At 40.3% G+C, this 12,865-nt stretch overlaps 1 protein-coding gene across 1 annotated transcript in view; it reads right to left on the bottom strand.

Annotated features, from left to right (window-relative positions):
* Positions 1–12,865, bottom strand: part of LOC143988747 (uncharacterized) — a 78,460-nt gene that overhangs the window by 61,373 nt on the left and 4,222 nt on the right. Inside the window, exons 2-6 of the mRNA XM_077488571.1 lie at positions 10,795–10,988; positions 9,546–9,698; positions 7,469–7,617; positions 7,253–7,393; positions 560–711 (exon numbers count right to left, since the gene is read on the bottom strand). Coding sequence (XP_077344697.1) covers positions 560–711; positions 7,253–7,393; positions 7,469–7,617; positions 9,546–9,698; positions 10,795–10,971 — 772 coding nt within the window. The 5' untranslated portion in view covers positions 10,972–10,988. The remainder of the gene's footprint in view (positions 1–559; positions 712–7,252; positions 7,394–7,468; positions 7,618–9,545; positions 9,699–10,794; positions 10,989–12,865) is intronic.

Raw genomic sequence — 12,865 nt, 5'->3', positions numbered from 1 at the left:
GCCCATGTGCCCACAATGCACGGCCCGCCACTGAGTATGCCAAGGTGGTCTTTAGGCTGTCTTACCCAGTGTGGAAGAAGCCAGACCCTTGCTGGAGAGAGCCAGGATGAAGGCTGGTCTCTCAGGAGGGCCTGGTCACTCGTTTGGAGGACGCATCTAAAAGTAACAACCTCCCGTTTAGTGTTGCCGGGTTGGCTTAAAGGTTTTGACACTGTGAAGCTGGATCTTGTTCTACATCTGAAAACACGTTTGCAGGTTCTGGTACTGTGAAGCTGTACTTTTTCTGGATCCAAGGAGTCTGAAAGTGATCTGCTACTGGTATCTGAGACCCCTCCTGCTACCTTCTAAGTTCCAAGTACTAAGTTCTACATTAAAGGTTTGAAAAGGCCAAAGTGAATGGAACCCAATTTTTGTTCAAAACTCCCTGTTTTAGCCATGGACTCAGCCCTGGGGTAAATGCTAGCTCACTCCCTGTCTCTGGAGGTGACACCCTGCCTTTAGAAGACCCAGGGAGGCGCTACATATGTTTTTATTGAGAATAAAGGGAATTCAATTTTACCTTCTAGAATTTGATGAGCTAAATCAAATGGCTGCTCAGGTTGCCTCTCAGGTGGCCTCTCTGTAGCCAGATCATGAGCATGATCTGCTATACTTGCAATTAGGTCTATTGCTCCAGAGCACTGCAGATAGTTCCCAGTAAGGTATAGTTCACTGCAAGACAAAGATAGTAGAGAAGAAGAAGTCAGTTTATTTTAAAGTAATTCAATTTACAGTATGTAGTCAACAAGAAATCTTATATAGTGCCTTAAATAGGATTCATACCCCTTGGAATTTTTCACATTTTGTCATGTTACAACCAAAAAAAATAAATGTATTTTATTAGCATTTTATGTGATAGACCAACACAAAGTGGCACATATCCACAGCTCAGGAGGGAGAATCTGTCCACAGGACAACTATTAGCTGTGCACTCCATAAATCTGACCTTTATGGAAGAGTGGCAAGAAGAGAGCCATCATTGAAAGAAACCTATAAGAAGTCCAGTTTTCAGTTTGCGAGAAGCCATGAGGGGGACACACAAACGTGGCAGAGGGTGCTCTGGTCAGATGAGACCAAAGTTGAACTGGTCAGAGTTGAAGGGAAGATGGATGGAGCCAAATACAGGGTAATCTAAAAGAAAACCTGTTAGCCCTTGTACACACGGTCGGAGATTCCGACAACCAAATCCGTCGGATTTTGTCCGACGGATTTTGTCCGAAACTGTTGTATACACACGGTCGGACAAAGTTGAGGGAAAATCCGACGTGATGGCGTTATTTCGTTACGACGGGACTACGTTCACGCTAGTTGCACTTTGTCCGATCGGAATTCTCTACACATGATCGGAGTATGTCCGATCGGAGCATTTTGTAGGAAAATTTTACCAACAAGTTGGCAAACTTGGTCCGTCGGATATTCCGACGGAAACAGTCCGATGTAGACCACACACAGTCGGAATATCCGACAAAACGGTCCGATCGGACACATTCCATTGGAATCTCTGACCGTGTGTACAAGGGCTTAGAGTCTGCAAAAGACTTGAGACTGGGACAAAGGTTCGCCTTCCAGGAGGACAACGACCCTAAACATACAGCCAAAGCTACAATGGAATGGTTTACATCAAAGCATATTAAGGAGTTAAAAAATTACCGAGTCAAAGTCCAGATCTAAATAAAATTGAGAACATGTGCTGAGACTTGAAAATTGCTGCTTACAGACGCTCTCCATCCAAAGAAGAACGGGCAAAAGTTTCACTAGATGTGCAAAGCTGGTAGAGACATCCCCAAAAAGATTTGCAGCTGTAATTGCAGTGAAAGGCGGTTCTACAAAGTATTGACTCAGGGGGGCTGAATATAAATGCACACCACACTTTTCAGATATTCATTTGTAAAAAATATTGAACACCAGTTATCATTTTCCTTCCACTTCACAATTATGTTCCATTTTGTGTTGCTCTATCACATAAAATCCCAATAAAATAAATTTAAATTTTTGGTTGTAACATGACAGAATGTGGAAAATACATTCAAGAAGCATGAATACTTTTTCAAGGCACTGTAATTGTTATTCCCCATACACACGGTCAGAAATTCAGACAGAATAAAATCCGATCGTGTGTGGGCTCTAGCGGACTTTTTCTGTCAGAATTTCCGACGGAAAAGCTTGAGAGCTGGATCTAAAATTTTCCGACAACAAAATCCGACTTTTTCCAATCGTGTATGGAGAAATCCGACTCACAAAGTGCCACGCATGCTCAGAAAAATTTGGAGACGAAAGCTATTGGCTACTGGCCTCTACGTAGTCCCCTTGTACGTTTTGTACATCACCTCGTTCAGAACAATCGGATTTTCCGACAACTTTGTGCGACCGTGTTTATGCAAGAAAAGTTTCGGCCAAAATCCGTTGGAAAAAATCTGATGGATTTTGTGGTCGAAATGTCCGACCATGTGTATGGGGTATTACTATTGGCAAAGAAACACTGAAAATAACCTGTTCTTTGAAGTTAAACTGATTTGAATTGCTTACTGCTATTATTTAAAAAGCATTCATTAAAACATTCATTATTGCAGGGTAAAGTATTTTCCAATAGGAAAAACAGAAAAACTTGAAGTACACTTTTAAAAAATGGGGGGTACCATTGATGCCTTCTTTTCAAAATGCTTTAAAGGCTAAGTTTATCTTTTAGGACAAAATAATCCCCCTATGTATACTAAGCATTCAGCTTCCTTCATTGAGTGTCATCAAGGTGCCCTCATTAGTATACCAGTCTCTCCAAATGTTTCTGCTATAATTCTGTCTAGATGGACAAACTAACAGACTCTGGTGTCAGGTGTACTAGTACTCAGAGGACTCTGGTCTGGCCTAAAAAGGTCTTTTGCATCTCGCTTACAGGGGCGGATCCGGGGGGGGCAACATGGCAATTGCCCCCTCTGAGAATATGGTACTGACATGATTGTCACACTGGTGTCACTTGCAGGCTGCAGCGCTGAAGCCTCTGCCCGAGTCTCTCTGTCTATCTCATCAGCTGATCAATAATGCAGAGAGAAGACTAGTGGGTAATTAAGCGGCGCCGGCATGGATCAGAAGGAGCCTGGAGGTGGGTGGAGCTGCGCCGTTGGCTTGACAACCCTGTCCCTGCAATCATTGCTAGCGCCTGGGCCGCCTGGCGTCTAGTAACGAGTGACGTCATTGAGTCAGTCACGTCGGACTTGGAGTCTCAGACTCAGAGCCGACGTGATGGTGAGAGATGCTGCCTGGAGCGGAGGAGCCTACCTAAGTGTAGCTGTCTTTCAAGGGCTGATTCTGATAGGCAATGGTTGCTGCAGTCTGACACTGTGTGTCAGAGGCCAGCAATCTTCCTCCTCCACACCGCCCCTGAGTGTATTTGCCCCTTCCACCAGCAGCGCCTCCTCCATCTTGTCCATACAGTCACTCACACTGACTGAAGGCCTCCGCCCCTGATAAGTGTTGGCTCCACTCACCTCCTCCTTCCCTCTTGTCCACCTTGCAGTCTGCAGAGCAGCATGGATACAAGAAGAAGGCTGTGGACACTGACAGTGAAATTACTGGATCCAACCAACTGGACTCGATTGCTCCTGCATGGTAGCCCCTCCCCCCACCAGAGCACCAAATTATTTAACTAAAAGTGAGTAAAAAAAAAACAATGAATGAATTCATGTGTCAAGTCATATCGCAAAATTCATGCGTGCCATTATGGATGAAAAAATGCCCTTTTAGTTTTGACTTGCTCAATCTTAACCCCTTCAGCTCCGGAACCTTTTATCCCCCTTATGACCAGGACATTTTTTACGATACTGACTGACAATTGCATGGTCGTGCGATGTTGTAACCCGAATAAAATTGACGTCCTTTTTTTCTCACAAATAGAGCTTTCTTTTGGTGATATTTGATCACATCTGTGTGTGTTTTTTTTTTTTTTGCAATATAAACAGAAAATAGCGACAGTTTTGAAAAAAAAATATATATTTTTTGCTTTTTGCTATAAAAAATGTCTTCATCAGTTTAGGTCGATCTGTATTCTGCTACATATTTTTGGTAAAAGAACAATCCCTGTCTGTACTATACATTAAATACAGTTCTGTAAGCAACACCTTATTTTCTGGTAGTGCCCCTCCCGAGACTAGACTCTGGATCCGCCTTTGCCTGCTTACTGCCCACAAAAGGCTGTGAAAAGAGTCAGGGCAACTACAGCTGTGCTCGCTGAGTGTTGAACACTTCGCTTTGGGTTTCAGCCCTATAAAGGGCCATAGCACAGTAGCGGACTACATCCAAATAGCTCTGGGGTGTTTGGCTCCCATGCCAAAACTCACTAGAACCCCATTCGTGGCACTTCCATGTTCACTAGATCCACCCATTACATCACTATATGAAGGTTTTTACTATACCAGACTATTTTATGGAACAGAGCTATCTAGTAGGAAGCAAGCTAACTGCATTTGCTAATACAATGACTCACAGACTCTAGAAGCATTGGACTACTATGGAAAGAACCTTCTCAAAACAGAAGGTCAGCAATAGGAAAGATTTTGCTTATAGTTTTGCAGCTGTATATACAGTATCTGAGTACACCCCTCACATTTTTATAAATATTTTATAATATCTTTTCATGTGACAACACTGAAGAAATGCCACTTTGCTACAATGTAAAGTAGTGAGTGTACAGCTTGTATAACAGTGTACATTTGCTGTCCTCTCAAAATAACTCAACACACAGCCATTAATGTCTAAACCGCTGGCAACAAAAGTGAGTTACACCCCTAACCATTTTCCCTGTCTGGTGTCATGTGGCTCGTTAGTGTTAAAAGGTCTCAGGCGCGAATAGGGAGCAGGTGTATTAAATTTGGTGTTATCGCTCTCACGCTGATCACTGGAAGTTCAACATGGTACCTCATGGCAAAGAACTCTACACGGATTATTGGAATCATGTCCTGGGGTCTGATGAGACCAAGATCAACTTATTTTGTTCAAGTGGTGTCAAGCATGTGTAGCAGCAACTAGGTGAGGAGTACAAAGACAAGTGTGTCTTGCCTACATCTGGCAAATGAATGAGAACTTCCATCCTTTTCGGGCAAAAGGAAAAACTTCTGATCTTTATGAACTTGACATTCCCAGAACTTTTAGTACATATCTTTAAGCCATCTCTTCATTTAGGACCTCAGACAAACTGTATATTCTTCTCTCAGGAAAGTTCAAAGGGGAAAAGGCAACCTCTATAACTCTATCTTCCTGAATTGCTACACCTATCCAGAGGTCTCACAGGGCAGGGGGCAGAAGCCTTCAGGCTCCAACAGTGATGAGGGTTCATTCGACAGGATCCATCTTGATGTCATGGCCAGCACACACATGGGTCGCCTTAGAAATTATCTGCAGGGCAGCAAGCAGGTTGTCTCAGCACATCTTTCTCAGGCACTACAATGTAGACCTGAGGCTCTTACCACAGTTGATTTTGGAAGGGGAACTGTTCAGGCTTCTATGTCTCATGCTATCAAAATGTAACTTGTGCCGCATCACCCTCTGTGTCAGCTAGTTACTTTTCTCTATTATGGTGCAATGTAGACACCAGGAACCCAGAAAATTGTTTCAAAGACTTACCATAATTTTTACCATAATTTTCCTTTCCTATATCTTGGCAGCATATGAATCCATCCTCGGTCTTGCTCTAGAACTGAGAATGTGGCTGGGTCTTTCGCTCACTTTTTTATATGCTTAAATTGGTTCTGTAGGAGGAATGTGGTGGAGCACTATCACTAGTATGCTGTCAGGAAAATTCTGGTAAGTATTTGATATAATTTATCTTTTAACCTCGGAAGACACACTTCCTTCCTGCTCTCTGCTGCATGGAGTGGCCAAAGGAGGGCAGAGGGAGCTGGCACAAGCAGCAGCTGTCTTTCTTTCTATGTCATGTCTGGTGCAGTCATGGTATAGAAAATGGAGCAGATTGCTCTAAATTAGCAAAGAGCCCTGGTTTAATTCACAAAGCATTTAGTAGCGCTAACCCCATAGGTGCCACTGGTTAGGATGAGTCCACTATTCTTTGCCACGACCTCCTTAAAAACGTCAACTCCTCTTACACACTAGATTGAGTTTGAGCGATTTGTGGGGAAATTCGTCATCAAACACTAAATCTAATGACAGCGACAATTCTGCAAATGAGCAAATTTCAGTGTTTTTGGATTTGATTACATTATTGAATAATTTTTATTATTATTTATTATTTATTATATTATACATTTTATCATACCCAGGATGTCTGCTAGACTCTGGTTTGAACAGATTTAAGAGAATTATTCCTAAGAATTGCAGGCCTACAATATAAAACGCCAAATTTCCATGCAAAATAACTGTACCGCTTTCAGCACCTAAAATCAGAACTAATCATACCGCCAGGGAGGTTAAGAAGCGTTGCTGCACTTAGAAACAGCTTCAATAAACCAGTATGCAGTACAGGTGTAGTAAAAATGCAGCAAAGGCACCGTACAGGTGCAGTATAGGTGGAGTACATGTGTGGTATACTCAATGTCCTGCCTCCAGTAACTCAGTCCCTGCTAACAGTGTGAACAATGGGCAGTGCCCCCTCGCCAGTTCCTGTGGTGCGGCTGTGATCTATCGATGTAAAAAAGGGGGCCTCCCTCTGTCTCTCCACAGAATACCTCTGGAGATTCAGTGGTGAGAAGTAGAGGGTGAGAAGATACTCTGGCCTTTGTTGCCTTAACATTAAAGATGTGGTCTGTGCTGTGATGCCCACTGTTCTGCATAGGATTCCATAGGCTTTTCTGGCTATAGCTCTCTCCAGCACTTGACTACAATAAGGATAGGAATCTTTATTTTAGACATGTAACTGTAATTTTTAAATCTAATAACTTTTTGAACATAAAGATCCATATTCTGGCATGTTAGCTTTGTGAATTGAACCTATTGTGCCAACATTTGGGTATAGATCTAGTTCTATCCATTTTTAATATTCTCTAAAGGAGCCCTAATACATAAAACTAAAATGTTCTCAGATTTCTAGAATTTGGTTGACATGCTTCATTCATTTACAGTATCTCACAAAAGTGAGTATGTTTATTTTTTTGGGGGGCTAATAAATGTATCTGTTTATGTTGCATGTATATGCTTTATAATGTTTATAAGTTTTTAAATGCTTCCACCATTATTTAAATAAATATAACAAAAGACCACAACTGGTTACCTTACTGCTGATTCTGCCAAAACTTTTCCCAGTAGTGCCCCACTGGATGGACCAAGCTTACAATAACACAGGCTAAGAGAAACCACCTTCATGTTCTCTTCCAGGCCATGAACAAGACCCTGTATCCCTTCATCTTTGAACCTGACAAACAAAAAATTTTGTGGTCACGTCAACAGGAATGTCAGCTTGGACTCTATGTATAGGTGAGAGTCTTACTCATTGTAATCCAAGGTCACAGATGTTAACTGGCTGCATCTTATGGCTTTCCCCAGCCTCTCGACTGACCATACATCCATCCCACAATCTATAGCCTCTAGTTTTACAAATGGATAGGAGGTTCTTCCACTCAGCTCCAACAATATAGCCTACAATGATGGAAAGAGACCATATGCATTAATGTTATTAGAAGAAGCACTTTTCATTCCGGTAATCGGTACATTCTATGTATGCATGTGAACCTAATTTGCTGCAAAAACAGAATGCTTCTAGCCTTGCGAGATGGCCATTGTGTGACATGGCTTTGTTGATATCAGCAAAGTCATATGATCACAGTGTCAGTGCTACTGTGGTGATTAAAGACTTCATTTATAAACAAATGTTGCAGTTAGTGTTAGGTTTTCCTTTACTTGACACTAGAACAGGTCCAGGATAGTTACAAAGAGCTCTACATAAAACCCAATGCACCCCTATATATAATATATTTTCCTTCTCACTAATTACCCAGTGTGTTTTTCTGAAACAAAGAAATGTCAGCCTAATGTTTTGATTTTACCCCATAATTATAGCGAAGTGAAAACTCACATGTTTGCTCATCTCTACAGACATTTAAAACAAGGAAATACCAAGAGTCTATAAACTTGAATTATGTTAGGTTAGAGAGAGGGAAAAGCCATTTGCAAATGTATGCTTTGTAAAAATAAAAAAATCCGGGTCCCCATAATCAATAGTGCTTAGATACAATAACAATAATAAAACAGTAATGAGAAATGGCAGAGGTAGTCTGAAATGCTAATTAAAATTCAGCTACCGTAATACTGAACTGTCTGTAAGGGACCTGGCTAGGACAGCTGTTGGCAACAAGCTGTCTCAGGTCCCACCCTGCTTCTTCCTAGGATAGGGCAACCATATACCTGGTTTCTAAGGAGATTGTGCCATCGTATACCACACTTCCTCCCAGCCCACAACTGGAAAAAAAAGAATGTCCACTCCAACAGCGTTTTAACACTTTACTTCAATTACTCTCAAATACATCTCCATCAGAGCATCACATCTCCAGTTTGTAGTGCAGAAAACAAGTAGTACTAAATCAACTTTTTGACAGTGGATTCAAATCAGTGCAGAGCACTCATCAATTGTGTTTGCCATCTTTCCACATTTCCACCATAAGTCCTTTGCATTACTTATCTCACCACAGAGCCACAGAGTCTTAGGCCATAGAGCCTCTCCGCACCAAGCCACAGATCTGCAGAAGAGGATATGGAGTGGCAAGGTGTTCTGGTGCTGCCCAGCCGAGCACTCTCACTTTATCCTTCACTTTCTAAATGACATGGTGCTGCACAAGGGTGAACTGTTAACATATCCCACTCTACTTTGGGACCCTTTCACAAATGGCATTTGTAGGGTACAACCTCCACCCACCACATAACTACAGGAGTGGCAAAATTTAAATGGGCAATAAAACCAGCTGACATGTGGGGTGTGGTGCATCAAATTTATAAATAAAAATATATAAAAGATGCACTAAAATGTGTTATGTACTTCAAAAAGTAGCCAGTTTTGTTTTATACTCCTGTCTGTTTCTTTTACTTATTACACATAGGGGCCATTCACATAATATAGATATATTAAAGAGGTGAGATCTAGCATGACTATGTACTGTCACACTCCAGTCCAGCCAAAATTTGTAAAACAGCATTGGGCTATCAGGATTTTTTTCCCCTCCGTGTCCTCCTTTCTGGCCCTTCTCTGGTAAAGTCAACAATTTGATTTTGAAGGGCTGATCCTTTAACAGCAATGACATTTTGATTGTTAAAGAATGTTTTAAATGGAAGCTAGCATGTATTCCCTATGCCTACTGGGTATTTAGTGATTAGCTAAGTGCTTTGTATTTCATTACAACAAAATGAATGTAACCTCCAACGTCTAGTGGCTTTGATGATGTGGCATAAATTAATTCTGCTTACACCCATGGCAGGTCAAAAAACCCAGTGAGGTGTCCGACACCCATGCAGATTAAAGCTAATAAGATGCTAACAATAGCTGCACTTATGCATTCAGCATACAGGTAACTTACAAGACTGGCAACATCCTGGTTACTGAGTGAGATTCCCCACAAGCACAAGTCTGTCCCAAGCATATACCGTTCATCCCGGATTGTCATCAGCAGTGGCCTTAATAAAACTGAAGCTGAGCTGTCTGAAGGGTTCCCAGGGCAGGACAGGATAATCTGGAGGGACACAGAAAAGTGCTGCATTTATGGATCATTGTCACACTAGAATAAGCATACATTTTATACTATTGATCTACATCCCATAAAAAAATCATCTGCAAAAGTGGACCAACATAATCACTTCTAAAATGGTGTAAATCACATTGTCCTGCCTAGTGCTTTCTGGATTGACAGCACTGCCACTGTTCCTGAAACCCTCCCACTGTTAGACTGTAGTGTCTGGAAGGGAGAGCATGTGAGACACAAATGATTAAGGATTTTGCTCAGTTAGGGAAGGTAAAGGAATATTTATTTTACTCTATGACTCTTGTGCTATCTTTTGCTTTTTCCTTATGTTATATTACATATGTAATGTGGTGGATTCTGTTATATTACAATGTACCTCTCCCCGTTGGCAGTGGGAGGTAATGAATGCAATGTCATGACATCAGTTTGAGACACTTCTGAAATCATTCAGAGTTCATTGACAGGTGTATTTCACTTGCAGTTGAACCCAGTTTAACTTCCATTTGACTTGCTTTAAATTGGTTTTGTATTGCCATAGACCAGTTTGGGAATGTAAAATTAGTTTTAAGCAAAAAACAAAAACCCATCATTTAACTAGTTTTCATGTTTCTATCAGTAGCTAACATTATATGATTCTGCCCTACAATCTCACAATCTCTCCAGTGCTTTTGGAGAGTAATGCTAACTGCTATGATGGTCATACAAAACTAATTGAATTTATGGACTGCACTTGTAGAATAAAGCATTATATTTCTTTAGCATGAAATCTATCTGGTCTGGTTATTTTTCTAAAACTGTCCAGTTTTTTGTAAAAATACCATCATTAGAGTGAATGGGCAGACAACATTTTGGAGGTCACCTTCAATCATTGGCTGATTCAAATTTTCTTAAGGGGATAGGAACTAAACATTCCTCGCACCAAGGGAGAGTCTTGGAATTATGGAAACTGATGCTTGAACTCAAACTTGAAAGCAAATAAAGAATTTGCTTATGTTCACAGTGGGGCCAGGAATGCTAATGATACATTTTTGGAGTCTTTCTGCTCTACACTGCTTTTATTGTTAACTTTTTTTAATGGCAAACTTACTTTGAGGTAACTGGAACCATTTTGAATACATTTTTTGAGTGCTTGTGTGATGGTGGGGCTGGCAATTGACTGGCACTGGGCACAATGATTCTCATATCTTTTCAGAAATTTCTTCAGCACTGATGTGTCCACTGCCTTAATTCCCGCTCCTGTTTTCTTCTTTGCCTTCGTTGGCATGGCGTCAGTGATAGTTCCTATAAATAGGCAACATTTTCACAACAAAAAAAATATCAACCTACACTTACTACAGTAGTAAATAAAATCTATACTTAGAAGCAAAATTTGACTACTCCACACCCCTACCCCTGAGTAATTAAGCTCAGCCACCCTATGTTGACCCCCAGCCTTGGCCGGAGGGTTATTGTTGTTCAACAGTTCATTCTACAAAACATGTTCTCAATGTGTATTCTTATGTTGTACCATGTTTTGCTTATTGCTCATATCCCCTGTGTGGGATAATTACAGCTATATATGCTTTTCATATATTTCAAGAAAAAAATTGTACCAGAAGAGCAAACTTTGAGCTATGTATACAGGCTTGCTGGGAAGGGTTAATATAGGGGATCAGAATGGCTAAAAATTCCGCTCCAGGCTCCCCCCAGTAGTGATCCCATGGCCAACAGTAAAGGCATTTCTTCATTTATCTAGCTGCTGAAGAGAATGTTCAGCTATTATAAACGTATAAGAAATCCCACAACAATGACATCAGGTCACATCCAACTTTATTAGACCCAGATATAACATACTGCAGCCCTGCCTACAAAAATCTCTCCCTAACGTTTCACCTAATATGGGCTTGGTAACAGAGATAGGGGAAGCAAGGAGGAAAAACTTGTTTATGTAGTATACAATCAATTCAAATGATACATTCCATATAAACATCAAATCACAAAAAATAGTGCTCAGACTAATATAAAGTTGTAATGTCATATCCCAAGACAAAGTTAATTGCACATTAAAGCATATCATCAATGACAAAAAAACTAAAACTAAAACCTTAACTTTTTATTGAAACTATTCCACCTGAAAAACAAAAGTTAAAAAATCAACCACCAATAAAAGCAAAATTAACAGAGGACGTGTAAATTGGTGTGCAACTTTTTGCTTTCCTATTAAATTCATAGTGCAGAGTTGGGCTTCCTTTGATTGGCACAAAGTGTTGGAGGCAGGGGTTTTTTTTAGACAGGCTTGGAGCAATGAAATCTCCCTACATGTCTACTATGAACTCTAGTTATGAAATCAAGTTTCATTAAACCATGTGGTGTGACTGTAACCTGAAAGTGAATTGTCAGATCCTACAAAATGTGCATGTCAACAAAACAGGGAAAAGGCTTGCACCTTGTTATTTACAAATACAAATAGTTTATTAACCAGTTGCCCACTGGGTGCTTAAACCCCCTTACTACCCAGACCAATTTTCAGCTTTCAGTGCTCTCACAATTTGAATGACAATTTAATTTAGTCATGCAGCACTGTACCCATATAATATTTTTGTCCTTTTTTCACACAAATAGAGCTTTCTTTTGGTGGTATTTAATCACCACTGGGTTTTTTATTTTTTGCACTATACATGAAAAAGGACAGAAAATTTGAATTTTATTTGTTTCTGTTATAAAATTTAGCAAATTAGTATTTTTTAAAATAAATTTTGGCCCAAAATATATACTGCTACATAGCTTTGGTAAAAATAACCCAAATAAGTGCATATTATTTGGTCTTTGTGAAATTTATATAGTCTACAAACTATAGTGACAATCATTGAAAATTGATCACACCTGATGTACTGATGGCCTATCTTATTTCTTGAGACCTTAACAAGCCAGGAAAGTACAATTGTAAGAGGCATTGTGAATGCAAGGAGCACCATCAGGTGTTCTAGGGACATAAATTACATATATAATTTCTATACTACCTCTTACACTTTTAAAGGTCCTGGAGCACCAGGACAATGGAAACGCCCAAAAAATGACCCCATTTTAGAAAGTAAACACTTCAACATATATTCTATGAGGCATAATGAGTCTTTTGAACATGTCATTTTTTCCTACAAGTTTTTGGAAAATGTGGAAAG

This window comes from Lithobates pipiens, unplaced genomic scaffold, assembly GCF_037356315.1.
Source record: "Lithobates pipiens isolate NorthernLeopardFrog02 unplaced genomic scaffold, aLitPip1_a1.2 Scaffold_18, whole genome shotgun sequence".
Lineage (NCBI taxonomy): Eukaryota > Metazoa > Chordata > Amphibia > Anura > Ranidae > Lithobates > Lithobates pipiens.
This window is presented reverse-complemented; position numbering and strand designations above follow the sequence as displayed.